The sequence below is a fragment of the Giraffa tippelskirchi genome, chromosome 1 (assembly GCF_054371585.1).
Source record: "Giraffa tippelskirchi isolate mGirTip1 chromosome 1, T2T-mGirTip1v1.2.pri, whole genome shotgun sequence".
NCBI lineage: Eukaryota > Metazoa > Chordata > Mammalia > Artiodactyla > Giraffidae > Giraffa > Giraffa tippelskirchi.
This window is the reverse complement of record NC_137275.1, coordinates 4,642,750-4,670,617: the sequence shown is the minus strand read 5'-3', so window position 1 is coordinate 4,670,617 and position 27,868 is coordinate 4,642,750. Positions and strand designations below refer to the sequence as shown.

The window sequence follows — 27,868 nt, the reverse complement described above, 5'->3', positions numbered from 1 at the left end:
CCATGAATCAAAATCTTTGGAATGAACAAATTCAAGAAAGGCTGTACAGATTTGGCCTAGATTCCCACAACTAGACATAAACCTGATTGCACTGCAGGGAGCTTCACCACCATCACACCCTCACCCTGCAGTTGAGGAAATGGAGACCCAGGTAGGGCATTACTTGCCCAGGTCCCAGGGTCCTCCTGGCCTCAGAGGCAGCAACAGCTGCACCTCACCTCTCCCAGATGCTGTGCATCAGGTTGGTGTCCGTGTCCAGGAACACGGTGTAGCAGTCATTCTCCACAGGCACTAGGCTCCCGCCCACCTGCCCGTCGCTTCTCCTGAGTCTGCGTTCAAACTGCCTGGAGCTGGCCAAGGAGGCCACAGGCTCCAGAGTGTCCTCCTGGGGCCTCCCGCTTGGCCAGATGTTGTAGTGTCGGTAACTGAGTCCTCGGATTGTGGTCAGCATGTGCAGGTCATAGGAAGAGGGCATCTCCTTTGATCTTTGGACCTGCAAGGCCTGAGGGACAAGATGAAAAATGGATGTCAGGTATGGAAGATGCCTCAGTCTCCTTGGAAACTCTGGGCTTTCACACCTGGTGAATAGAGTGCTTGCTCTGCACAGAGATAGCTGGGTCATTCATCACTGGGCTGAGCTGTTTTCCTCTCCTGCATCCTCTCTGCACAACAGAATCAGTCCTCTTCCTCCTCCTTCCTCCTTCTCCATCGGGGCTGCAAACCACCTGCCCTCCTCCCACACTCCTTCCTGTTCCTGCCTCTGAGCCTTTGCTCATGCTGTTCCCTCAACCTGGAAGCCTCATCTTTGGAGGGTGGACTCTTCTCTTTTAATCCTCCAATTTCCCTGAGGAGGGAGGTTTCCAGATCACCACTGCAGGCCTTTCTTCATCTCCACGTCATCTGATTCAGGCAAGGGAATTCTGACACTGAATCCATGTAGGGAGTGGGGGACAGGGCTCGCTCTCTAGGGAACAGATGTCATCTCTGGGTCCTGTGGGAGGATTTAGGGAGCTATGAGCAAACTCATCTTGCTTCTTACAGCCTCCAGCTTGGCCTTTGTCTGAACTAGCAGACACCCTGTCCCCACTCCACACCCCAAACCTCTCCTGAAGGTTTTCCTTCACCACAGTTATCATCTGTCACTTTCTACACTTTCTTATTTTCTTCCTTCCTGGATCCCCCCACTGGAATAGGAGCCCCTCGAGGGCAGGGACTTTTGTCTGCTTGGTTATTAAAGTTTCTCTGGTGCCTAGAGTAATGCCTGACACATAGTAGGTGTTCAATAATATTGAAGTGCATTGACACTTAGGGAGTGCTGCCCTTGAGTAGGGAGGGGGATGTTTTGTGTTGGGTCTGCTCAACCCAACCCCCTCCCCACCCCTGACCACAACAGAGGAATCTTCCTCCTCTGTATCAGTTGAAGGCTACTGCCTTGGCCAACAGGTCATCACTCCACACTTCAACTGTCCATATCTGTGTCTGTTCCTTGAGTTCCATGGGGACTTCAGTGTCAGAGACAAGCACTCATCTGGGGCCACACCAGAAGAGACATTCAGTAGTGTTTGCTGAATGGCTGACTAATGGCATCACCTCCTCCACCTCCTCAAGGAAGGGCTGGCTGAGTGACAGTTAGGGTCACCTCTAGACCCAAGTCTAGCTTCAGGTCTGGGAAGGAGATGAGGAGGGACCACACAGGATGTGGGTGTCTCAGAGAGGCGGTTGGGCCCTGCCCGTAAACAACACCTCCATAAAGATGCACATTTAGGACTCCTGATGGACTTCTCATGCAAGGTGGATATTTCCTGAGAATATATATGCTCTCCATGTAAACCAGATCACTATGAGACCTTGCAGGGTAAGCACAGCAGAGGGACTTCTGGTCAACCCAGATGCCCAAAGCCCAGGGTCAGTCCTCTGGGTGGATCCACTGACCCTGATGGCGACTCACCCATATGACACTGTCCTCACAGTGAGGGCAGCGTGTCACATGTTCCCTTCAGATGCCCCACTTTTGGGGGCCCAGTGCAGAGCAGGGGCTGCAACAGGGCATGCACCTTAGATGGGATGTCCCCCTTACCTGTGCAGGCACAGGGCGGCCTGACTCATCTGTGACGCTGACGTTGGGGAAGTCCACAGTCAGGGTGATGATGGTGGTGATCGTCCAGGCCAGCGGGTTGTAGACCACCGCAAAGTGTCCCCCAGGCTCCGGGCCTGCGCACAGAGAACAGGCTCTACTGCTGCCACCTGACCCACCCCTCACCCCTGGTGCCCCTCAGAACAAGAGAAACTGAGGCAGGTGAGACTGGCCCTGCAGAGTCCAGGGGGAAGGACAGGCAGACACGTGGGCTCCTACGTGCAGCCTCGACCACACCTGTTCAAGCTGGGTCCTGGTTCCCAAGAGGGGTGGGAGAGCTTCCGCCCAGAGATTAGGGTCCATGAGCTCCTCACTCATCTCTCCCTGTCAGCCCCTTTACTGGTGAGGACACAGGTCCAGAGCGAACAGTCCGCTGTCCAAGGTGACCCATGTCCTAAGGCCTGACTCCAAAGCTTGAGTGCTTGGCAATCTACAGACAGAATTCTCTGGAGCTTGGAAAGTCAAGGTCAATCATCAAGGTCAGCACCAGAGGCCTCTTTGGTATGAACCTAGATTCTCTTTCTGCTCCTTCCCCACCCCATATGCCCCAGGCTATGACCACGTCCGATGACTCCCGGATCCCTGAACACTGCACACACTGTCCAGTCCCCGGCCTCTGCCCAGGGAAGCTCCCAGGGCTGGATGCCTTTCTGGGCTCTCCACCTGCCCCTTGCTTGGGGAGCTGCCCCCGTGAGCTCACGGGAATGGCTGACCTCACCAGACACTGGAAGGGCCCAGTTCTGCCTCCCTTTCTGCGACTGTCATCCCCTCCTGACCCCCGTCCCTGTGGACAGGATTCCAGTCTGCTGCCCTCCTGATCCTCAGGGCCCTTACAGAGTCTGAAGGTAGGATGGACTGTACACAGACACAGATTGGAGGGCAGAGCTGGGCAGGGGAGGGGAGGGGAGGGGCGGGGAGAGCACGGTGACAGAGGGTGAGTGTGGACCCTGGGGAGGTGGGCGGGCCACATGCTCCTGCAGGGAGAACGCCTGTCTCTGATGGCCCAGGATGTGCAGGGGTGAAGCCCGTCAGCTCCAGACAAATGGAGTGATACTCACTCTCCACCTGTGAAACCATCATAAACAAAGAAGCCGGTCACATGGCAGCCAAGATGTGATGTGCCTCCAAGCTGAGCTCAGGAGGGAGTGCAGGAGCCAGGCTGGCCTCCCTGAGAAAATTGCATCCTGTCTGCAGAGCTGGGGAGCACTTGGCTAAGGGTCCCAATCCAACCTGTGTGACCCTGGGCAGGTCCATGACCTGTGTGTTGTGTGTGTGTCCTCAGCTATGAAGTGAGGACAGTAACAGTTTCGGCTTTCAGGATGTGTGATTCTTGTTAAGTCACTCAATAGTGAGTGACCCTTTGAGACCCCATGGACTGCAGCATGCCGGTCGTCCCATCTCTCACCATCTCCTAGAGCTTGCTCAAACTCATGTCCATTGAGTTGGTGATGCCATCCAACCATCTCATCCCCTGTCATCCTCTTCTCCTTCTGCCCTCAGTCTTTCTCAGTATCAGGCTCTTTTCCAATGAGTCAGCTCTTCACATCAGGTGGACAGACTATTGGAGTTTCAGCTTCATAATCAGTCCTTCCAATGAGTATTCAGGGTTGCTATCTTTTAGGATTGACTGGTTTGATCTTCTTGAGTCCAAGGGACTCTCAAGAGTCTTCCTCAGCACCATAGTTCAAAAACATCAATTCTTCAGCACTCTGCCTTCTTTATGGTCCATCTCTCACATCCATACATGACTATTGGAAAAACCATAGCTTTGACCAGTATGGACCTTTGTCAGCAAAGTGATGTCTCTGCTTTTTAATACCCTGCCTAGGTTTTTCAAGGCTTTTCTTCCAAGAAGCAAGGGTCTTTTAATTTCATGGCTGCAGTCACCATCTGCAGTGATTTTGGAGCCTAAGAAAATAAAGTCTTCCACTGTTTCCATTTTTCCCCATCTATTTGCCATGAAGTGATGGGACCAGGTGCCATGATCTTTATTTTTTTGAATTTGAGTTGTAAGCCAGCTTTTTCACTCTCCTCTTTCACCTCCCTCAAGGGGCTCTTTAGTTCCTCTTCACTGTCTCCCATAATGGTGGTGTCATCTGCATATCTGAGGTTATTGATATTTCTCCTGGCAATCCTGATGCCAGTTTGTGCTTCATCCAGCCCAGCATTTCGCATGATGTATTGTGCATGTAAGTTACACAAGCAGGGTGACAATATACAGCCTCCATGTGCTCCTTTCCCAATTTTGAACCAGTTCATTGTTTCATGTCCAATTCTAAATGTTGCTTCTTGATCTGCATGCAGGTTTCTAAGGAGGCAAGTAAGGTGGTCTGGTATTCCTATATCTTGAAGAATTTTCCATAGTTTGTTGTTCATCCACACAGTGTAGATGAAGCAGACATAGATGTTTTTCTGGCATTCTCTTGCTTTTTTTTTTTTTCTACCCCCCTCCCACCTCCCTCCCCTATTCTCTTGCTTTTTATGATCCAAGGGATGTTGTCAGTTTGATTTCTGGTTCCTCTACCTTTCCTAAATCCAGCTTGTACATCTGGAACTTCTCCATTCACATACTGCTTAAGCCTAGCTTGAAAGATTTTTGAGCATAACCTTACTAACATGCGAAATCAGCACAATTGGGTGGTCGATTGAACATCTTTGACATTACCATTCTTCGGGATTGGAATGAAAACTGACTTTTCCAGTCCTGTGGCCACTGCTGAGTTTTCCAAATTTGCTGGCATATTGAGTGCAGCACTTTCACAGCATCATCTTTTAGGATTTAAAAGAGCTTAGCTGGAATTCAGTCACCCCCATTAGCTTTCTTCATAGTAAGGCTTCCTAAGGCCCACTTGACTTCACATTCCAGGATGCCTGGCTGTAGGTAAGTGATCACACCATTGTGGTTATCAGGTCATTAAGTGTTACATTAAATAGTGCAAACAGTGTGTTTGGCAACATCCAGACTGCGTTAGCATTTATTCCTCCCTCTAATTTTCACAACAGCCCTTCCTCAATCACAGAGAGGAAACGGCTCAGTGACGTGAGGCTACCTGCCCAGCTCACGCTGAAATGAGAGCCTCCCCTGGACGGGACTCGAGTCTGAAGTTCAGGTGTCCCGGTCCCTCCCTGACCCTCAGGCTCTCTTCTCAGATCGGGGCAGACACCTGCCATAGCCCGCTGTGCCCCCAGGGGCCTCGCTCACCTGAGTGGGCTGGAGACCTGTCCTGGATGATGGAGGCCATCAGCTTGTGCACCCCTTGCATGCCGGCGCTCAGGTGCTCCACAAACATGTCACCCACCTTGAGGGCGTGAGTCCCGGTGATGGCGTCGTGGTGCTGGACCTGGGTGCCGCAGGAGCAGGACAAGAGTGGGCTCAGGCCGGCCTCTGCTCAGCACCTGCTGTCCTGACACCCACTGGGCCCTGACTCCCCTTCCCTCTCAGCAGGTGCTGCTGGAGAAGCTGGGAGTTTCTCATCTGTAAAGTGGACCTATAGTGACCAGGGACAGGGAGGTGTGCTGGCCTAGGGAGGGGGAAGCACACAGCCCAGGAGGGTCCAATCCTGTCCTGTCCCCTGCTGGGTGTCATTGCGTTACCTCAGAGACCGCCCAGCGGAGCTGCTGGAGCTGCTGCAGGCCCCAGGCTGGGTCTAAGAACCGGTGGGGAGCCAACAGCACATAGCGTGTGAACATGGACTCCCCGGCGTACAGCAGAGCGCTGGCTCGCCTCGCCAGCCCCTTGAGCCCGCTTCGGGAGGCATAGAATCCAGTCCACGCGTGACGTATGTCTAGGAGCACAAGACCAGTAGTGGGTGTGAGGTCCTGCCCATGGAGGCCCCTGAGCCCCATCTGGGAAATGCTGAGGAAGGTGAGGTCAGAGATGGATCTGCCTGGGTCCCCAGGGACACAGCCTAGGCCAGGGGGTGATCTCAGGGTTCCTGGTCCAGCCAGGTCAGCAATGGTACAAGATCCCTGGACGGCCTGGGTAGCTGGCAGGGTCAGGCTGGGCTGGGGCAGGCCTGGAGAGGCTCGAGTGCTGAAGGACTGTGACGACGACAAGAATCCCAGTGTGCACCTGGGCCCCTGGAAGGGCCTGCGGGGAAAGGCCCTGGAGGAGGGATGATGGCAGGACCCAGAGGGAAGGGCTGGAGTGTGGCAGCCCCTGTGTACCTCTGAGGACAAAGGAGACCCTTTACTGGCCTGCATCTCAGTGGGTCCCTCTGGCTGCCTAGCAGGGATGGATGGCAGGGGGGTGCAAGCTGAGATACCTCCGTAGCTACTTCCCTGACCCTGGACAGATTACAAAGCAGGATTGGGAGGAGACGTGCTGAGCACCTTAGGTCCGGGCTGTCTCTCAGCAAGTGTGTCTCTTCCCACTCTTATCCACTCCCATGTCTTCTACAGACTGTGCTGTGCCTTCATTCCAAACCATCCTCTCTCGCTGAGTGATCCCAGCGAGGCCCTAGGGTTGGGCAAACTTGGCTGGGTGGCAGGGCCTGATCAGGGTCCCTAGGCTGCCCTGGCTCATGAGGACCTGGCCTTTGTCTCCCCCTACTCCCACACCCCTTAGCTCCTCTTTCTCTGCAAAGGGGAGCGAGACAGCAAGGATCCTTCAAGGATTCTGACATTGTATACAGTAAGGGTTTCAGATGTTCATAACTTGGCCTACACCATCCCCCGCAGATGCCCTGAACAAGGGCTGGACTGGGTGTGGAGGGTGTTTCTACCTCCCCAGATGTCAGTGGGAAGCTGTTTGTGCATAATTCCTGTCTGGCTTGCAGATAGGGGAGCTGTATTTTCTAGGGGGGATCCGCTTGGAGGTGAGTGGGGCTGGACCTGGAAGAGGCGCTAACGCTGGGCTTCCTTCAGGGCAATCAGGCCCCGGACTAGCTTCCTCAGCATGGAGTGCCCACAGCATGTCCAGGATGGGACCTGGCCTCCCAGGATGGAGATGCTGCTGTAACTGTTAACAGCTGCATCTGCTGAGCCCTGCTCTGACCCAGGCACTAGGCTAAGGGCTCTCCTATCTCACTTCATTTTCACACTGGATGCGCTAACCAAGATGAACGTCCCCACTTTCCTGACACAGAATGGTTCCACGGGTGCATGCAACCCAGATCAAGGCTCACTCCATGACCTTTCACCCTGAGGCTGTGCCGGCCACAGCCAAAACCGTCCTGGCCTCCAGAACACAGGCTTGTGGGAGACAAGGTCCCCCAATAATGACTCTGTGGCAATAGGTGAAAAGTGGTGCCCTGAGGGGAAGAGGAGACTACCGATCTAGACTTAAGGTCAGGAAAGGCTTCCTGGAGGAGGTGCCACGTGTGCATGCATGCTCAGTCGTATCTGGGGCAGAGTGTGGAGGGGATCAGTCAGGAGGGTCAGGGCCTGTACCTCCCCCAGGGCCCCTACCTAGCAGGCTCCAAGCAGAGGCCTGAGCAGGCACTGCGTTTGGGGGCCCCTTTCCTCCCTGGCACTGAATCCCTCCCTGCTCCCCCACCAGAGGCTCCTACCTGAGGAATAGGGCAGGAAGTCCTGGTGGTCTCGGATCTGCCAGGAGAGCTGGTGAGCGTGCACAGCCCGGAAGTAGCTGCCCAGCGTGGCGTACTCCACCGAGATGCCGTTCTTGTATGTGAACTTGTTGACCTCCTCCATTACACGGTCCATGTTGGTGAATTGCAGCGAGGCGTTGAAGAACTGCCTGTCACATCCCTGCAGGCCCGGGGACAGAAGCAACGCCCTGCCCTTCTGGGTGCAGAGCCCGGCCTGCACAGGGGGAGCCCCTCATCCCCGTGACCACCCCCACGCCCCACGGTGGGCACGGACCCCGGGCCCTGTGCTGTGTGTCTTCCTCTCTCTATCACGTTTAGGCTGTTTCCCCAGCACGGGTTTGTCTCACAGCTGCGAGTTTGTGCCCTTTCACAACGTTCCCCAATTCTCCACGCTCTCCAGTGCCCCCTTTGGCCACCAAATATCTGATCTCTTTCTCTATGAGACTGGTTTTGTAAAATTCCTCATGTAGCTGAGATGGTTCAGGTTTTGTTTTTCTGTGTCTGATTGACTTCACTTCTTGACTGTTTCTTAAACCCCAGCACATTACTAGATATCAGTAACCTTAATTATAAGATACTAAACATGAATAAAAAGGACAATGGCTTACTTGCATTTACTGATCTTTATTACATCCTCTGAAAGATATCAAAGTATAAAAACTGACAAATTCTTGGAAATATATAATCTAAATTATGCGTAAATAGAAAGAATGAACAATGGAATACTAGCAACAAAATTGAATCAGGACTCAAATACCTCTCAAGAAACCAAATGATCAACTTTCAGTGGAGATTTCTATAAACTATTGAAGAGGAACTGATACAAACTCTTGTTAGTCTGTCCCATAAACTAGAATTGGACACAAAACTTTCAATATAATTTCTTCGTCCAATACAAGGCCAAGAGCACCCTGACATGAAACTAGGCAAAGAAGCCTCAATATCGTCTCAGAACATAGACACAAAAATTCTCAACAACACATTAGCAAAACAAATTCAAATACATGAAGACAATGTTACACCATCTTCAAGCAGGATTTATTCCAGGAATGCAAGGATTCTTCAACATCCTCAAATCAATCCATGTACTACCGCACATTAAGAAAATGCAAGGTAAAAATTGCATAGTCATCTCAACAGATGCAAAAAAAAGCATATGACATAATTCATCTTCCATTTGTGATAAAAACTCTCATCAAAGTAGAAGTGGATGGAAAGTATGTCAACATAGGAGAGATCAAATATGACAGCTGACAACTGACATCAATTCAAGGATGAAAAGATAAAACCTATTCCTGTGAGATCAGGAAAAAGACAAGGGTGATCCCACTCACCACTTGTTTAACATGGTATTTATAAAGCATGGAGTAGTCAACAGGAAAGGAAAGTCATGGGAACTGGAATAGAAGCAGCAAAATTCTCACCAATGGCAACTGTAATGGTGCTATAGAAATAGAGATCATATAAAACCCTAAAGACAAATCTTAAATGAATAACAGCAGTAAAGTTGCAAGATAAAAATATCGATTCACATAATCTCCTGCTGATTAGTGTTTCCGCACGCTAATAACAAATCATCAGAAAGAGAAATGAAGGAAACAATCCTATTTGTAGTTATATCAAAAAGGTAAAATACCTAAGAATACATTTCACGGAGCAGGTGACAGCCCTGTACACTGAAAACTAGACGACACAGTGATGATAGAAATGGAGGAAGACATAAATAAGTGGGAAAATACTCTGTGCTCCTGACTGTAAGAAGAGGGCCTCCTTTTCCAAAGCAATCTACAGATTCAATGCAAAACCTATTAAAATTCTAAAGACGTTTTTCACAGAAATAGAATAGCCAATCCTAAAATTTGTGAGAACCACAGAAGACTCTGAATGGTCAGAGCAATCTTTAGTGAGAAGAACAAAACTAGAAGCATTGTGCACCCTGATTTCAGACTTCACTGCAAAGTCACAGCAAGCCAAATAGTCTGGTACCGACAATAAAAGATACAGATAGATCAATGGGATAGAATAGAGAGCTCAGAAACAAGGCCATGTGTGTATGGTAATTATATTACAGCAAAAGGGCAAGAATATAAACTGGGGAAAGGACATCTTCTACCAGAAATGGTCTTGTGAAAACTGAACATCCTCATGTGTAGAATGAGGTTGGACCACTGCCTGACACTGTACTCAAATAATAAGTCAAGTTAGGCAAAGACTTGATTGTAACTCCTGGAACTATAAGGGCTTCCCTGGTAGCTCAGCCGGTAAAGGATCCACTTGAAATGCAGGAGACTCCAGTTCAATTCCTGGGTCGGGAAGATCTGCTGGAGAAGGAATAGACTACCCACTCCACTGTTCTTGGTCTTCCCTGGTGGTTCAGCTGGTAAAGAATCTGCCCACAATGCGGAAGACCTGGGTTCAATCCCTGGGTTGGGAAGATCCCGTGGAGAAGGGAACAGCTACCCACTCCAGTATTCTGGCCTGGAGAATTCCATGGACTATATAGTCCAAGGGTTCACAAAGAGTCGGACATGTGGAACTATAAAACTTCCAGGAGAAAATGGATGCGGTAAATTCCTCATCGTTGGTCTTGATGATGAGTTTTTGGATTGACACCACGTGGAAAGGGATAAACAAGAACAATCAACAAGTAGACTACATCAAACTAAAAGCTTCTGCACAGCAAAGAGACTCCATAAACAAAGACAACCTATGAAATGAGAGAAAATATTTGCAAGTCATAAATCTGAAAAGGGTTAATATCCAAAATATATAAAGAACACATACAAATCAGTAGTAATAATGCAAACAAGCCAGGTAAAAAATGGACAGAGGTCTCGAAAAGATATTTGTCCAAGGAAGACATGGAGATGCCAACAGACAGAAAAAGATGCTGAACAAATCAAATCAGACAGAGGTACAAGCTCACAACTATTAGAACAGCTATCGTTTATGAAAAAAGAAACAACTAATGTACATCACGATGAGGAGAAAAGGAGACATTCATACACTGTTGGCTTGAATGTAAACTGGCCCAGCCATGATGAAAACAGTATGGAGATTCCTCCCAAAATTAATAATAGAGCTACCATATGATTTAGCCATTCCATCTCTTCATAACTATTGAAAGACAACAAAAATACTATTTTGAACAGACTTTTGTATCCTTATATTCACTGCAGCATTATTTATAACAGTCAAGGCATGGAATCAACCAATCATCAATGGATGATCAGATTGAGAAAATGTGATATATGTACACAGTGTTATTCACCATCAAAAGAGGAAATCCTGCCATTTGCAACAACATGAGTGGAACTTGAGGGCATTATGCTCAGGGAATCAAGTCAGACAGAGAAAGATGAAATACTGTATGGTGTCATGCGTACGTGAATTAAAGGAAAAGAGAAAAAATGTGAAAAATGAGTTCATGTACAGAGAGAACAGATTGGTGGATGCCAAAAACAGGAGGGTAGGGTGGATGCATGATGGAGGCTGCAAGGTACAGATTTCCATCTACAAAATTAGAAAGTTGTAAGGTTGCACTGTACAGAATGGTGACTGTGGTGAACAATACTCTATTGTTTATTTGAAAGTTGTTAAAAAGTAAATCTTAAAATTTGCATCACAGGAAAAAATTGTGTAACTATTTGTGGTGACAAATATTAACGAGATCTTTGTGGTGATCATATTACAATACATATATATATGCATACACACATACATATAATTCTTGAGACAGTAAACATTTCATTGTTTTTCTTTTTTACTGCCTACATGTATACCTGTCAAGCTGCCATAAATTAATATATTTTGATTTAAGTTGTCATACCAGTTTGCCTGTTTACCTAATGTATAGAATTTTTGGTTAAACATTTATTAATATCTGCTCATATATTCTGGAGTAGGAAATGGCAAACCACTACACTATTCTTGCTTAGAGAATCCCATGGACAGAGGAGCCTAGAGGGCTACAGTACACAGGATCATGAAGAATTGGGCACGACTGAGTGACTAACACACACACACACACACACACACACACACACACACACACTCATATGTTAAAAATAATTTAAATCCCCCCCAAAAAACACAGTTGTAAGCAAAGAAAGCAGGCTATGTAGCTTTTCAAATGGATCTGAGTGCAAATTCCACTTTCTTAGCTGCCCTGCTAAGCAGCTATGTGCCCTCAGGAAGATTCCTTAACCTCTCTGGCTCTCAGTCCCTTATGAGTAGATAGGACACCATAGGGCCTGTCCCTGTGCCCAGTGGGACAGAGAAAATAGGGGAGACACATACATCCCATGGAACAGTGGGAGCTCCATCCAGTTTAGCTGTGACAACAATGACGACACAACATCAGGCACCATCCCCTGGGGGTGTCTTTCCCACTTGACCTCAGATCCAGCCTATGGAGCAGGTCCTGTCATCATCCCCATTTCACAGATGAGAAAAGTGAGGCTCAGAGGGTCCAAGTCTCACAGCCCCTGAGTAGGGAGCCAGGATTCAGGTCCAGGCCTCTGCTTCCAGCACTGAGAAGGGGAAAGGAGGGGAGAGCTGGGGAGGAGCTGGAGCCTGCGTGGGGGAGGGGCTGCCTTGGAGGCAGAGGTTGTGGGGGTGATCCAGGGTTGGGGAGGAGCTGGTAGACTGGGTGAGGACTCGGGGTGCAGGGAAGGAGGGCTGAGCCGGGGCTGGGAAGGCCCACTGCCTGGATGGACACTGGAATGGTTGGAGGTGGACACGGAGTCCCGGGTGGAGCCAGGGGCTCAGGTCGGACCCATGACAGCACTCCCTGGGCAGAATTGAGGAACCAGAGCCTGGTTGGGTCCCCAGCTTACCCAGGGCCAGAGGACGTGTGGTGTCCGGAACCAGGTAGCTCGTTTCCACACACTGTGCAACAAGGCCTCAGCAAAGGATTGGACTCTTTTCTGAGTGACAGGTAATTGCATGTTGGGGTACAAGCCGTCCGCAGGTGGATCTGGGAAGATGGGTTCACCATCCCAGTAGAATCCTTCACTGAGAGAAGGAGAGGAGTGTCAGGGGGCCCAGCCCTGAGAAGGGCAGCAGCCCGAGGTCTGGGAGGCCGGCAGAGCTCAGAAAAGTCAGAGCGTTGAACATGGAATGGTGTTCTGTTTCACATATGATAATATACACGTTTCAATGTTATTCTCCCAGAACGTCCCACCCTCACCTTCTCCCTCAGAGTCCATAAGACTGTTCTATGCATCTGTGTCTCTTATTCTGTCTCGCATATAGGGTTATCGTTACCATCTTGACCCAGAGGGATGGGATGGGGAGGGAGGTGGGTGGGGGGTCCAGGAAGGGGAACACATGTAAACCCATGGCTGATTCATGTCAATGTATGGCAAAAACTATTACAATATTGTAAAGTAATTAGCCCCCAACTAAAATAAATAAATTTATTAAAAAAAAAAAAAAGTCAGAGCGTTGGGGCCTCTGTCACAGACAGGGTGGTGGCGGGCAGATGAGAGCTCTGTGGACAGAAGGTGTCACATTTCAGTCCTGCAGGACCCTGGGCACGTTACCCTAAAAGGCCCAAGAGTTTTCAGCTGCTCTGTGGAGCACACACCCTCTGGGCCCCAGTTCCTCCACATGGATCAGGTGTGATCCGTGTGATCACTCACTCTCTAGGTGACCGCTGGGCCCATCAAATCTTATTCCAAGGATCCCGAGCAGGGCTGGGACCAAAACGAGGCAAGTGAGATACTCGCCTTTGCACAAAACTTCGCGCTTGCAAAAATCTCAGCATGAGATGATGAGATTTTCACACTTTTGAAATAGAATATAATGCAAAAAACATCATGATGAACAGAATCACAATATTCTACACAAAGATAGGGAAGTAGTACAATATGGCTTGGGAGGCTCTGACCCCAGGAAGGAACCTCAGGGGTCTAGACAGCCCCCGGTGAGAGTCCCACCACTCACGCTGGGCAGCAAGCAGTCGCATAGGAGGGCCCATTGACCAGCCCACAGGAATGACCACTTTGAAACACTGTGAACCTCAGTCTCCTGATCATAAAATGTATGATGATCACTAAGAGGACTGAGTGAAAGTAACTGGTGGAAAAGCTGAGAAACAGTGCCAGGTGGAGAGTGGAGCCCACTGTCAGTAACCTGCTAGTGAGTCCCCCCAGGTTCTCCTCCAAGGTGCCCCTTCATCCCACCTCCCCTATTCATGAGGACTCAGCCCCCACCTACGGCCTCCCAGACACAGAGGGCAGAGGGCACTGGATGCAGGGCTGCCCACTAGACAGCCCACAGCATGGCTGAGGACCCGGAGGCCTTGCCGCTGCCTCCTGATCCCAGTGCAGCCAACCAACGGCTGCTACCACGGGACCTTGGCTGGATGTCCAGGCCTCAGTTGTTCTTTCTGTAAGATGGGTGCTCAGTGCGTGCCCTCAGGGGTGACCATGAGGGGTGTGGCTAAGGTGGTCCAGGGAGGGTGCTGGGACGGGGACTGGCCCGAGGCAGGTGCTCACGAGCAGTAGCTGTACTGGTCCAGGAGGTGTGTGAAGATTTCCTGCTGTGCCGACAGGGATCTGGACCCTCGCCACACAAACTGCAGCTCCTGCAAACCCGGAGGGAACAGAGTGAGGGCCCAGGGGCAACACGGCTGCCGGCTCCCCTCCCCAGACCCCACCTGAGTCTCCTAGCTGCCTGCACCTGCTTCTCTCAGCGGTTCAGGGTCAAGATCTCCCTCTCCTGCCTCCTCCTTAAGATTCCCCCTGACCTCCCAAAGCCACAGGAGGTGGAAGAACTGGCCCTCCAGATGGTGCCTGCCTACACTTTCATCTGACCTTCCTTAGGGCGGGATTCTCTGTCAGGACCTGCCAGCCAGGCTGTCTCTAACTCTGCTTGAATGTCCCCAGACATGGGGAGCTCATTATGGATCATTATAGGTGCAGCAGTGTTTTTCAGTTCTGATGGTTAGAACGTGGATGAGTAGATGTGGTTCACCACTCACCCGGTTATGCTGCTTGACCCTCTTCAGGTTGTAGTCAATCCTGGAGATGACGTGGGCATTGAAGCCCGCCAGGGCAAAGAGGGTGGGGGTCGTGGCGGATGCACCAAATGGGTCCACCTGCCAGGAGAATTGTGGTCGAATCCCAAATGTTTCATAGAGAAAGCCGTGTCCTTCTGCAAAGGGATAAAGCTCCTGAGTGACTGAATGGTGGCCCCTGAACCCCTCACTCTCTCAGGCCTCATGCCCTTCTCCAGGGCTGAAATTCTATTCCAAACCAAGCAGGGTCTTGCTGAAACAGATACGAAGTCAAACGGTCCATCCCAGAATCACCTAAATATTCATCTATTTATTCATGAGTTTCATGCCATCCCTATGTGCAGAAATCGAGGTGACTGCAGAAATCCTCAGATTTGAGAAGTCATTGATTAAACTTCCCAAAGATGCTCCTGAAATATGATATCTGAATACTCTGAGCTGGGGCTAAAGTCTGCATTTTAGGATGAGAGAACAAAGACTCAGAGAGTTTAAGTGCCTGGTGCCAAGTCAAACTGCCCTTCACTGATGAGCTCACCAGGCTGGAACACTGGCTCCGGCCCAGAAGATGCCAGGGTTCTGGGGCAGAAATGTGATCAGATCCACAAACAAGGCCCATCCAGGAGGTGGGTGACTGCTGGGAGGCTGGGGGGAGCCTGGAGTAGATTTGGGGTCTGGTGCAGAGGAGGTGATGAAGTCCACCAGGTAGTTGGACTTGAGGTGGGCTCTGAGAACTCAGGGACCAATGGGAGCAGCAGAGGGGGTGTGGGAAACAGAGGAGGCCAAGAAGGAGCAGCTGGAGAGGAGGGGGAAGACCTGGGGATGGCGGGTCTGAGACGGGGGGTCAGCAAGCTGTGGAGGGCACACCCTGTCCCTGGATGGTCTGTCTGAGGAGGCAGGCCTGATGGATGCTGATTTGGTGGCCCCTAATTCCACACTCAGAATCCTCACTTCATTCAGGGGACACTGACCCAGACTAAAGGAATGACTTATCACTGGTCTCACAGGTCATGGCAACATTATCCACCTCTGCCAGACTTCAAATACAAAGAACAAATATTAAAAGCAGCGAGGGAAAAACAACAAATAACACCCAAGGCGTTTCCCATAAGGCTAACAGCACATCTTTCAACAGAAACTCTGTAGACCAGAAAGAAGTGGCAGGATATACTTAAAGTGATTAAAGGAAAAAACCTGCAGCCAAGATTACTCTATCCAGCAAGGATTGCATTCCGATTTGAAGGAGAAGTCAAAAGCTTTCCAGACAAGCAAGAGTTAACAGAATTCAGCAGCACTAAAGCAGCTTTTCAACAAATGCTAAATGAACTTATCTAGACAGAAAACACAAGAGAAAGAATAGACATAAAAGAAACCCAAAACAAGAAAGTAAATGGTAATAGGATCATATATATCAATAATTACCTTAAATATAAATGGACTAAATGTTCCAACAAAAAGACAGGGACTGGCTGAATTGATACAAAAACAAGACCCTTGTGCATGCTATCTACACGAAACCTACCTCACACCTAGGGACACACAGAGATTGAAAGTGAGGAGCTGGAGAAAGATACTCCGTGCGAGTGGTAAGCAAAAGAAAGTGGGAGCAGCAATACTCATATCAGATAAAATAGACTTTAAAATAAAGCCCCTTACAAGAGACAATGAAGGATCCCACATAATGATCAAGGAGCCAATCCAAGAAGAAGATACAGCAATTATAAGTATATATGCACCCAACAGAGGAGCACCTCAATACATGAGGCAAATGCTAACAACTGTTAAAGGGGAGTCAACAGTAACACAATAACTGCGGGTGAATTTAATACCCTACTCACACCAATGGACAGATCAATCAGACAGAAAATTAACAGGAAACAGAAGCTTTAAATGATATATTGGACCAGTTGGACCCTTTCATCCAAAAGCAGTAGATTTCACATTTTTCTGAAGTGCACATGGAATATGCACAAGACAGATCATGTCTTAGATAACGAATCAAACCATGGTAAAGTTTAAAAATTGAAATCATTTCAAGCATCTTTTCTGACCGCATGCTATAAGAATAGATACCAATTACAGGGGGAAAAAATCTGTAAAAATCACTAACACATGGAGGCTAACCAATATGCTTCTGAATAACTAAGAGATCACTCAAGAAATCAAAGAAAAATAAAAAAATACCTAGAAGCAAATGACAATGAAATCACGACAACTCAAAGCCTATGGGTTTCAGTAAATGCAGTGCTAAGAGGGAAGTTTACAGCAAAACAAGGCTATCTCGAGAAACAAGAGACCCATGAAATAAACAACCGAACCTGACATGTAAAGCAAATAGGAAAAGAATAACAAAAATACTCAAAGTTAGTAGAAGGGAATAAATCATAAATATCAGAGCAGAAACAAATTAAAAAAGAAATGAAGGCAGTAATAACAAAGATTAAAAAAAAAAACTAAAAGCTGATTCTTTAAGAAGATAAACAAAACTGACCATCCATTAGAGAGACTCATCAGGGAAAAAAGTGAGAAATACAGAGAAATACAGAGACCTCAGTTTTCACTGCAGCACTATTTACAGTAAGTAGGACATGTAAGCAACCTAGATGTCTGTCAACAGATGAAAGAATAAAGAAGCTGTGGCACACATATACAATGGACTATTACTCAGTCATAAAAAAGTGTATTTGAGTCAGTTCTGATGAGGTGGATGAACCTAGAGCCTATTATACAGAGTGAAGTAAGTCAGAAAGAGAAAACCGAATATCGTACTTTAACACATATATGTGCAGCATCTAGAAAGATGGTACTGATGAGTCTATTTCCAGAGCAGCAATGGAGACACAGACATAGAGAACACACCTGTGAACACAGCAGGGGAAGGAGAAGGTGGGATGAATTGAGAGAACAGCATTGAAACGTCTACATCACCATATGTAAAATTAGATAGCCAGTGGAAATTTGCTGTATGACACCGGGAGCTCAAACTCAGTGCTCTGTGACAACCTAGAGTGGTGGACAGGAGGGAGCTTCAAGAGGGACCAGACATATGTATAATGATTAATGTTGCCATAAGGCAGAAACCAACACAATATTATAAATCAATTAACCTCCAATTAAAGTTAAATACAAATTTTTTAGAAGACATGCCTGAGAAGCCATGCTACAGCAGCAGAAGGTCAGAGGCCTGTCCTCTCCCAACAAGATCCTGCCCATTCTGACTCCTATCTACGAAATCATTTTGACCTTAGACCTGAGCCCATGGTGACCTCCTGGCCTCATTCTTCCTGTCCAGGGCCTAACACTCAGCAGGGGCTCAACAAAGGTGAAGAGGAGGGAATGGATCCAGGACCAGTGAGGTTTGGTCCAGCATGACCCATCCAACACATCAGAGAAACCACGGCACACTGTGGATACAACCACAAGTGGTTGTCCAGGAAATCAGGGATGATGGGTTGAAAAGGCCCTGCTGAAAGTCAGATGTACACCCCTACCCCCTATACACATCCACACCCACACCTGGGGGCACAAGTTACAGACAGAGCAGGGCCAGATGGGCCTGGCTGGAGTCCGGTTCGACTGCTGGCTGCATGGACATCCCTGCAGCTCTCCGTGCCTCGGTTTTCTCTTCTTGAAAATGGGGCTGTGAACAACACCACTTGCCACCAGGCTGTTCAGAGGCCCCCAGGAAAGAACAGATGGGCAAGCACTTGGTTCATCCTCCTGTAAGAGAGGCTGAGCTCTCAAACACCTTGCTGACTGGGCCGGGCTTGGTCAGAATGAGACCCTCACCTGCTGGCTGCAGGACTCAGGTAAGATTCAGCAACTTTTGAGCCTCAAATTCGACCTCAATGAGCGGGAGTTTGTAAGACCCCTCATCTCGAGGACTGCTTCTTGGACTGAAGGACCGAAGGAATTAAGTGTATGTCTTGTTCTTAGAACAGGAGGTCATAATGAGATGAAGTCAGACTCATCCTCTAGGGTCCCGACAACCTGGCTGGTGTTGGAAATGGAGCCTCAGAGGATGTCCTGGGGAGAGTCCAGGGGTCCACAGCCCTTCCTGTCCCAGTGATTGGGTCCTGACTTTGCTTGGATTCTGGCTGCTGTGGTTAGGCCAGCAGGGTCAGCTCTGGAGTGTTCAGGACGGTGGGCTTTGTGGGCTGAGACCAGAGGTGAGGGATGCCTCTGCTGTGGGCACCTGGAGGAGGACGGGTCAGTGCTCTCTCCCTCCCTCTGTGCCCACCAGCCCTGGCCAGCCCTGGACTAAGTCCTGGGGACCCAGAGAAGAATCAGACACTGGTCACTGCGGAAGCAACCTGCAGTTCATGGTGAAGACGGGAGGTGCTCGAGGATTGTGGCCCCAGTGGAGAGTGCCTGGACCATGAGACTCCTCAGCTGAGTCTGGGTGGAAGCAACAGGAAACCTTGTTCTGAAAGCACAGGAGGCTCTGTTATGGGAGCAAGTCAAGGGAAGCAGGAGGTAGAAGGAACAGGCGGCCAGAAAGTGAGGCCGGAGGCTGCATTTTGCAGGCTGGGGAGTTTATATGATAAAACTTAAATCTTCTCTTGGAAGAAAAGCTATGGCAAACTTGGACACTGTATTAAAAAGCAGAAACATCACTTTGTTATCAAAGTGCCACATAGTCAAAACTATAGTTTTACCCGTAGTCATATACAGATGTGAGACTTGGAGCATAAAGAAGACTGGGCATCAAAGAATTGATGCTTACAAATCGTGGTGCTCTTGAAAATCTTGGAAAGCAAGATCAAATTAGTCAATCCCAAAGGAAATCAACCCCGAATATTCGTTGGAAGGACTGATGCTGAAGCTGAAGCTCCAATACTTTGGTCACCTGATGGGAAGAGCCGACTCATTGAAGAGCCGACTCATTGGAAAAGATCCTGATGCTGGGAAAGATTGAGGGCAGGAGGAGAAGCGGGTGACAGAGAAGAGATGGTTAGATGGCATCAACGACTCAATGGACTCAGTGAGTTTGAGGCAACTCCGGGAGATGGTCAAGCACAGGGAAACCGGTATACTCTGCTCCACGCGGTCACAAAGAGTCAGACACGACTGAGAGACTGAACAGCAGTACAAACCCCACTCTGTGCTCTGCTGGAATTATCCCAATTTAATCCTGATAACATCCCTTTGAGGTAGATCTTCCATCACTATCAAGCACTTTTACAGAGGAGGGAACTGAGGCCTAATGAGGTTGCATCACTTGCCCAGGGTCACAGAGTTGGGAATTAGCAGAGTCAGGAGACAGCCAGGCCGGCTGGTCTAGAATCCACACCCTTATCCCCTGCACTCAGACACAGACATGGACACGGCACCAGCAATCACAGTGCTGACTGGTCAGTCTCCTGCTGAGAGGGGAAGATGGAGCCCAGGACCAGGGCTCAGACACCCAGTCCCAGCCCCGCAGGAGGCCACAGGGGCCCTGGTCTGGGGAAGGGTAACCGAACCTGTGAGCTGGAGGATCTGGTCATCAAAGTGGGTCACGGCCTCGTCGTGCATGACCTGACCTCCAAGGACAAACTCCAGGCGACCTTCGGCCACGAGCTGGCGGACCTTGGCGTGGTGGGCAGAGAGAAAAGGCCAGGTTACAGCCCCTGGGCTGAGCTGGTTGTGTTTGCTGGGCACATGCCTATAGCATCTCATGGTCCTTCCTTCAAACCCCTCAGCCTCATTTATTCTGCAAAAGCAGGACACTGTCGGTCCTGGTCAGCACTGTGTCCAGCTCTGAGAACAGCATCTGGCCATGCCTGCTGCTTTATCGGGCATATATACAGATATATATGTTCACACCTTTTGCTTTTGAATGATGCCAACATTATGGAAAACTTGTGGGAAATGTACCCATGACTCCCATAAATCCTTCTCCAGATTATCTCATTGCTAGTATTTTTTATCTATTTCCCCACACTCCCACATGTCGTTACACATATTTTTTTTATTAATTTATTTATATATTTTTAATTTTTTTTTACTTTACAATATTGTAGTAGCTTTTGCCATACATTGACATGAATCAGCAATGGGTTTACATGTGTTCCCCATCCTGGACCCCCCTCCCACCTCCCTCCCCACCCCAGTCCTTACACATATTATGTTTCTCCTAAGCCTTTTGAAAGTACAAGTTAGCAACAGCATGCTTTATCTGACTACTTCAGGATGTTTTTGATAAGAATAATATTACAATTGCTATATAATGATCAAAACTCGGAATATTTCACATTAATAATATGTGCATATGTGCTCAGTCACACAGTCGTGTCTGACTCTTTGCAATCCTATGGACTGCAGCCCATCAGGCTCCTCTGTCCATCGAATTTTCTGGGCAAGAATACTGGAATGGATTGGCATTTCCTTCTCCAAGGGATCTTCCCGACCCAGGGATCGAACCCACATCTCTTGTGTTTCTTGCATTGGCAAGCAGGTTCTATACCACTGAGCCACATGGGAATCCCTATGCATAAGCCTACTATCGAATTAAGAAACTTCACTCAAATTTTGCCACTTGTTCCACTAATGTCGTTTCTCTGATGCGAGATTCAATCTAGGTTCATGATCTGCTTTTAGTATCAGTTCTCTTTTTCATTCTTTAACTTACAATACTTCTTGAGTCATTCTTTTGCCTTCAGAAGATTTATAATTTTGAGGCTATCAGGCTACTTATTTTGTAGAATGGTCTTCAGATTGTCACATGATTGGCTAACAAATATTTTAAAATACACCGTGAAAAGCATGGCCCAGTGGTCCAGAACGTAGGTCGTCCTTTCAGTGCCAAGGACGTGAGCTTGATCCCTTCCTGGGCTTCCCTGGTGGCTCTGATGGTGGAGAATCTGCCTGCAATGCAGGAGACACGGGTTTGATCCCTGGGTCGGGAGGATCCGCTAGGGAAGTGAATGGCTACCCACACCAGGATTCTTTCCTGGACAATCCCACGGAGAGAGCAGACCGGCAGGATACAGTCCGTGGGGTCTCAAAGAGTGGGACACGACTGAGCGATTTTCACCTTCACTTCCACCGGGGGACTAAGATCCCGCAAACCTCACGGTTTGGAAGATAAAATACATCCATGAAAGAAGGGAAGAGTGGGAACATAAATACAGTCACGGACCGTGACACTGAGCACACCACACTCTTGGCAGACTGTGGCTTGGATCGGATCTGAAAGTACTGTCTTTGCAGATCATTCATTTGAGAAATGTGGAAAGACACCTACCATGTACTGTTTTAAATGTGCATCTGCTTCATGCTGGGCACCATCCAGGCACTGGGATTCAGCCCAAACAACTCAGGAAAAATTGCTACCTTCCAGGGACATACTATTGAGTTGCCTGTCTAGGTCTTAGCCAGCACAGACCTAACTGTGAGAACAGGATTAAGGGACTTGGCTCTGGGGGTGTCCATGTAAAGAAGGAAGAACTGCCCAATGGACACCGGGATAGTTTTGCTTTGATTCACAATACTGATCCAGAACCCCACCTGTCAGGTATAAGCTGTGTGACCTTGAGCCGGTTGCCTGCCCTCTCTGAACCCGGACCAGCTCTGTACAGTAGGATAAGTGTCCTCACCGTGCTGGCTGTGGGGAGGAGTCAGCAGAGTAACCTGTACCAACCTGAGCCCAGCACCTGGCACGCGGCAGCGCCCATCAGATGGGAGGCTGGTCCTCACGGCTCCTCAGGCTGCAGGTTCACATCCCCTCTGGGGGACCAGGTGGACACCCCGATTCACCGTCTGAGCTCTCTACCCTGAGCAGGCTGCTGAGCCTCTGAGTTTCACGGTCAGCGACTGTTCTGAGGGAAGGCGATGCCTAGAGGGGACCAAGCCCCAGAGGCACCCTAGGTGCTTATATCATGGGCGCATTCTGGGCACAGCCTCTCTGAGGAGGGAGGTCACTCCTACTAAGAGGTGTGAGGCCTGCAGCTGAAGAGCCAGCCCCACCTGTGACCACTCAGGGAACGGGGGGAGTATCTGGCCCCAGGCTGCCCCTCCGTGGACCGGGGCCTCTGACCCCCTGTGATATGGAGTTAATCAGGACCCGGAGGTTAATCCACAGGGACTCCTGGACCCCTGGATGGCCCCAGCTCCAGTATATCCGTGGCAGCCACGCAGATTCATAAATGAAGTCAGAGGGTGTGGACACAGGGTTACCCTGCTGTGCCCTGTGTCAGAGGTGACCCCGTTCACACCAGCTGAGTGCCTGGCTGGGCTGCCAGAGCTGCAACTTTTCAGGAGGAACCAGAAAGGCAGGATCAAACACAAACCTGTCCCCTGGGCGTGGGGCTGACCACAAACCTGTACTAAACAGACCCTGGGCACAGCTCAGCTGGGTTGGGGCCTCCTGGTTTAGGCAGCCCTGCCCCGGTCACACACAGCACAACCCCAGGGGCTTCCTGAAGGGTCGTTCCTGGGACCCCCAGGGACACTCTCACCTGCCTGGTGAGGACCCCCTGACGGCAGCGTTACCTGGCCTTTCTGCTTGTCCGAGGCGACGCCATCCCACCACAGCCGGAAATACTCCTGCTCCACGGCGATGAACCTGCGCTTCTTCTCAAGGGTCAGCTCCTCCACCACGGAGTTGTAGACGTTGGTGACATAAGCCTGCATGCTCTCCTGGGGTGGGGAGGGGGAGAGAAATCACTCCAGACCCGCGGGGGAAACCAGAGGGCGTGGACCAGGGACCGAGGAGGGACGTCCAGGGAGACACGCTGTCCGGGGGCCACTGGCACTCCCACCAAGCCTGTCCAGGCCCTGCCCTAGATCCCCTGCTCCTCAAACAAGGGAGCGCGGTGTCCACTCTGTGCTGGCCTGACGGTGAGCACTGCACTGAGAGAAGGACCCGGGCGGACCCCCTTCGATGGGAGCCTGCCCCTGAGGAGAGTCACGAGGAGACACACACTCTATGTGACAGAGGGACGTGCCAGCCCAGCCCAGAGGGACGTGCTGACCACCCCTGCCTTGGAGGACAGACCAGTCGACATCAGGGCCCCAGGAGTGAGGTCCGGGGACCCTGAGGGGCCTTCTTGGGATGAAATGATGGGGAAGGATGTGTCAAGGGCTGAGGCTGAGAGGAGCTGACCCTGAGAGTCGTCTCTCTGGATCTATCTCCTCCCCCTGAGGCTGGGAGCCCCCAGGATGGACCTGTGCCTGCTCCCGTCTGGGTCAGGCTGGCTCCCGTGGTGCCCAGAGATGCTGATAAAGGAATACAAGGAGCCCTGGGCAGGGGGTTAGCGGGCAAGGCGGCCATGTCTGCTGACTTGGGCAGCACCCCTGCCCCGGGCCTCAGTGTCCCTTCTGTAAACTGGGGGGGTGAGCATGCTTCCCCGCACGTCAGCAGTTCCACTCACAGGTGGGTGACCACCCACAGAGCCTGCCCGGTGAGCCAGGACCAGACTCAGCACTCAGCCTCAGGGCCTCTTGCTGCCCCACTCCCTTTAAAATGAGCGACTCACTCATTAACGTCTCATGGAAAGTATTGTATCCCTGATCAGAGTGGTCCTATTCATTTATTTCCTTCCTCCTTCCAGAAAAGATCTTGTGCAAGCCTGGGTAATCATTTCAGTTACCTGCACCAGAGACTTATGGAAATCAGTCTTTCCCTCTTTTCCTCGGTCCTGTTTCATTCATTCACTCAACAAATTTTCGAGTAACACTTTCCATCCGTTGCAGCTGGAGACAATTCTCACCACTGACCACAGCCAGTCCATGTTAGTTGCTCAGTCGTGTCTGACTCTTTGTGACCCCATGGATGATATCCTGTTAGGCTCCTCTGTCCATGGAATTCTCCAGGAAAGAATACTGGAGTGGGTTGCCATTTCCTTCTCCAGGGCATTTTCTACCCCAGGGATTGAACCCGTGTCTTCTGCATTGCAGCCAGATTCTTTACCATCTGAGCCACCAGGGATGCCCACAGCCAGTCCATAGATAAGTATAGATGGGCCCCAGGCCGAGCTCCATGATGGCAGAGACCCAGGACACAAACCCACTCTGGAGTCCAGATGGAGAAAGAACCGCAGCTTCAAGAGGTGTGCAGGGGTCACTCGGGCACCTACCTGTACGGTGTGCAGCCAGCCCACGTCCATGTGGCTGTGGGGAACCACGAATACCCTCAGTCGGGGCTCAGGCAGAGCCCCCAGGGGCCACATCAGGCCCAACTGCAGGAGCAGAGGCAGCCAGCCCCGCGGCTCCATCTCCTCGGCCAGCACAGGGGCTGGAGGACGTCTGCCTGCCTGCAGGGCCCGGCCTCCTGCCAGCTGGCTGGGCCACCACCCTTCGGCAGATGGAGTGGGGAGGGAACCAGGAGTGACACCCACACAGGTGCTGTCACCTGAGCAGGGCAGGCGGGTGGCGCTCGCTCACTGCCTTGCAGCACTCTGCTCCATCTGTGGGTTCCTGACCATCCGCCTTGAGCCAAACCCCAAATACCACCTCCCCCGGGAAGCCTGCCAGCTTCCCTCTGGCCAGGCCTGGCTCTCCTCACCCTAATCCTCATGCCCCTCCCTTAGGCCTCTCCCGGAATTTCCCACTGGGCATCTTACCCATCCCTGCTCCCAACCCACTGGACTGGCCCCTTGACACTGTCCTGCAAAATGTAACACTCAGGGTGGGGCCTGCCACCACCAGGAAGCCTGCCCTGATACATTCTCCTTCACATGAAACCCCCAGTCTGAGCCTTGCAATAGGAGTGTAATCGCTCTTTTAAGGAGGAAAGTTGGCTTTCACAAATAGGACCTGACTATCCAAGGTTGCACAGCTGATACAGGAGCAAGAAGGCCTGAAAATTTCAGAATTAAGTCTGAAGCATAGATAGGGACCTTGGCAAGATGCCTAAACCCTCTAGGACTCAGCAGCCCATCTGTAAAATGGGACGCCCATAGAGGAGCTGGGGACCCGAGAGGGAATGCAGTGGAGATGACAACAGCGGTGTCTCCTTCCTGGAGGACGGCTCGCACAGTGGTGCAGCTGCAGGGGCCAGAGTGTTGCCTGGGGGTTTCTGTAATCCTGACTCAGAAGCAGGGGTCTGGGAGTGGGCTCTTCTGTCTGACACCCAAATGCCTGAGTGGCTCTTAATATTGCTGCCAGACCTCTGACTCACTCTCCCTTCTGGCCCCATTGTCCTCTCCTCCAGCAAATACATCGGGAGAACATGGTCTCCAAGGAGGTCTCCATCCTGTGTTGCTCACCCTCCGTGGTACCCACCTGACCCGACTTGACCTGGACTTTCCTCCCATTGAGGGTCTTAAACAGCAGACATGTATTATCTCACAGATCTGGAGACCAAAAGGTTCCCAGAAAGTTAGGGGTTAGGGCAGATTCTGTGACAGCCTCAAGGGCTCGCTGTCCTTCACTGAGTGTTTGCTAAATCACTTTAGTCACGTCCGATTCTTTGGGACTCTATGGACTCCAGGTCCTCTGTCCCAGGACTCTCCAGGCACGAATACTGGACTGTGTTGCCATGCCCTCCTCCAGGAGATTTTTCCAACCCAGGGGTCAAACCTGAAGCGCTTATGTCTCTGGAATTGGCAGGCAGGTTCTTACCACTAGATGGCTCAGCTGGTAAAGAATCCGCCTGCCCTGCAGGAGACCGGAGTTTGATCCCTGGGTAGGGAAGATCCCCTTGAGAAGGGAATGGCTACTCACTCCAGTATTCTTGCCTGCAGAATTCCGTGGACAGGGGAGCCTGGTGGGCTACAGTCCAGGGGGTCATAAAGAATCAAACATCACTGAGGGATTAACACACTCGTCCTTCAACAGAAGGCAGCATCTCCTTGCGGGGACAGGCTTCCCCACAGGAGCAGTTCTTTCCGGATCGGGCTCTGCCGTGCCCAGTAACCCAGCAGAAGAGGCTCCTGGAGGTTCTGGGACCCGTGACCTTGGTTCCTGGCAGCAAACTGTTGTCAAGCAAAGGGGCCGGTGCACTGTGTTCGGCTCCAGTGAGAATCACCGTGAACGCCACACCGAGCCCGAGCACCGTGCGAAGAACGCAGGGTGCGGGCAGGACCCCACAGCAGGGCCAGCTTGTGCCCAGTGTCACACATGGGCGTGCGGCCTGTGACCTCTCCCCGATCCGGGCCATGGCGGCTCGTGAGAGTGTGAAGCGTGACCTGTGGATGTTCCAGAGAAAGAACAGCCCGACCGTGCTTTGTGCTGCGGAGGAGTTTGTACGACGGTCCCGCCAGCATCATTTCCGTGTATTCTTTGTGACGTCAGCGCTGTCTGTCCTCTAGGGCCTGTGACCAGCCTGGGGGCTCAGGATGGATGGGCAGGCTGCCTGGGGCTGCACCCAGGGCCAAGCGTCTTCCCACAGCAGCAGGGACCCGGCATCCTGTAGCTTCCAACCTTCCATAGCTCCCATGTCTGCCCTCTGGGAACCTGACCCGAAGCCTGAATCTAGACACTCCAGCACTTGTCCCCTCTGCTTTCCTGGGCTCCCCTCTCAACACTTCTGCTCCATCCACTCTGAAGCTGCTGGAAGGTCCACTTCCCCCCATCCTCATGACCCTTTTCCTCTGCTGTGTCCTGGCCTCTGTGCTCCTGGCCTGGAAGGAGCCCCGTCCGCCCCGCACCACAGCTGCAGGGTCAGGGCCTCCCTACAGCACGAGCCCTTTCCCAGCTCAGGCCCTTTGAGGTGCTGGTCCCTCTTCTGGGAAGCATCTTTCTCCACTTCCTGTCTGGCAGGTTGCTATTCCTCCTTTATTTCTCCCCATCTCTGAGAGATTTTCTCTGGGCCTCCCATCCATCCTCCACAACACTTACTGATAAATATCTTTCTGTATTAACCTGTGTGTTTGGTTCACACGGGTCCATTCTGTCCTCTGTTGGATCAGCACTGGGGACAAAGCAGGACCTCTTGATCTTTTGGGATAAAGAACCCAGGGATATAGCTGTTATGGACATGGCTGTCCCCCTTCTACCCTGGATGATTGGGTGATTCCCACAGCACAGCATATAAAGCTCAGCTCAGCAGCTCCTCCCAACTCCACCTCCACCCACTGTGTGAGCCAGTCCCTCACCCCTGGAGCAGGACAATGCACACCTCCTGCAGCCTGACTCAGTCCCCCGGGCTCCTGGTCTGTGCAGTGGGCACATGTAGGTCTGTCCATAGGGCGGTTTGGATACTAAGCTGTTGGCGATGTAAGCGCCCAACCAGTGCCT

General features: G+C 50.7%; 1 protein-coding gene across 1 annotated transcript in view; it reads right to left on the bottom strand.

Moving 5' to 3' along the window:
• The window catches only part of LOC145543708 (epididymis-specific alpha-mannosidase-like), a 38,955-nt gene extending 14,034 nt beyond the window's left edge, over window positions 1-24,921 (bottom strand). The window contains exons 1-11 of the mRNA XM_081586178.1: window positions 24,766-24,921; window positions 23,180-23,326; window positions 20,170-20,275; window positions 14,672-14,844; window positions 14,187-14,275; window positions 12,522-12,699; window positions 7,645-7,843; window positions 5,729-5,919; window positions 5,337-5,475; window positions 2,078-2,211; window positions 219-493 (exon numbers count right to left, since the gene is read on the bottom strand). Of these exons, the coding sequence (XP_081442304.1) occupies window positions 219-493; window positions 2,078-2,211; window positions 5,337-5,475; window positions 5,729-5,919; window positions 7,645-7,843; window positions 12,522-12,699; window positions 14,187-14,275; window positions 14,672-14,844; window positions 20,170-20,275; window positions 23,180-23,326; window positions 24,766-24,903 (1,769 nt within the window). The 5' untranslated portion in view covers window positions 24,904-24,921. The remainder of the gene's footprint in view (window positions 1-218; window positions 494-2,077; window positions 2,212-5,336; window positions 5,476-5,728; window positions 5,920-7,644; window positions 7,844-12,521; window positions 12,700-14,186; window positions 14,276-14,671; window positions 14,845-20,169; window positions 20,276-23,179; window positions 23,327-24,765) is intronic.
• Between the last annotated feature and the right edge of the window lie 2,947 nt (window positions 24,922-27,868).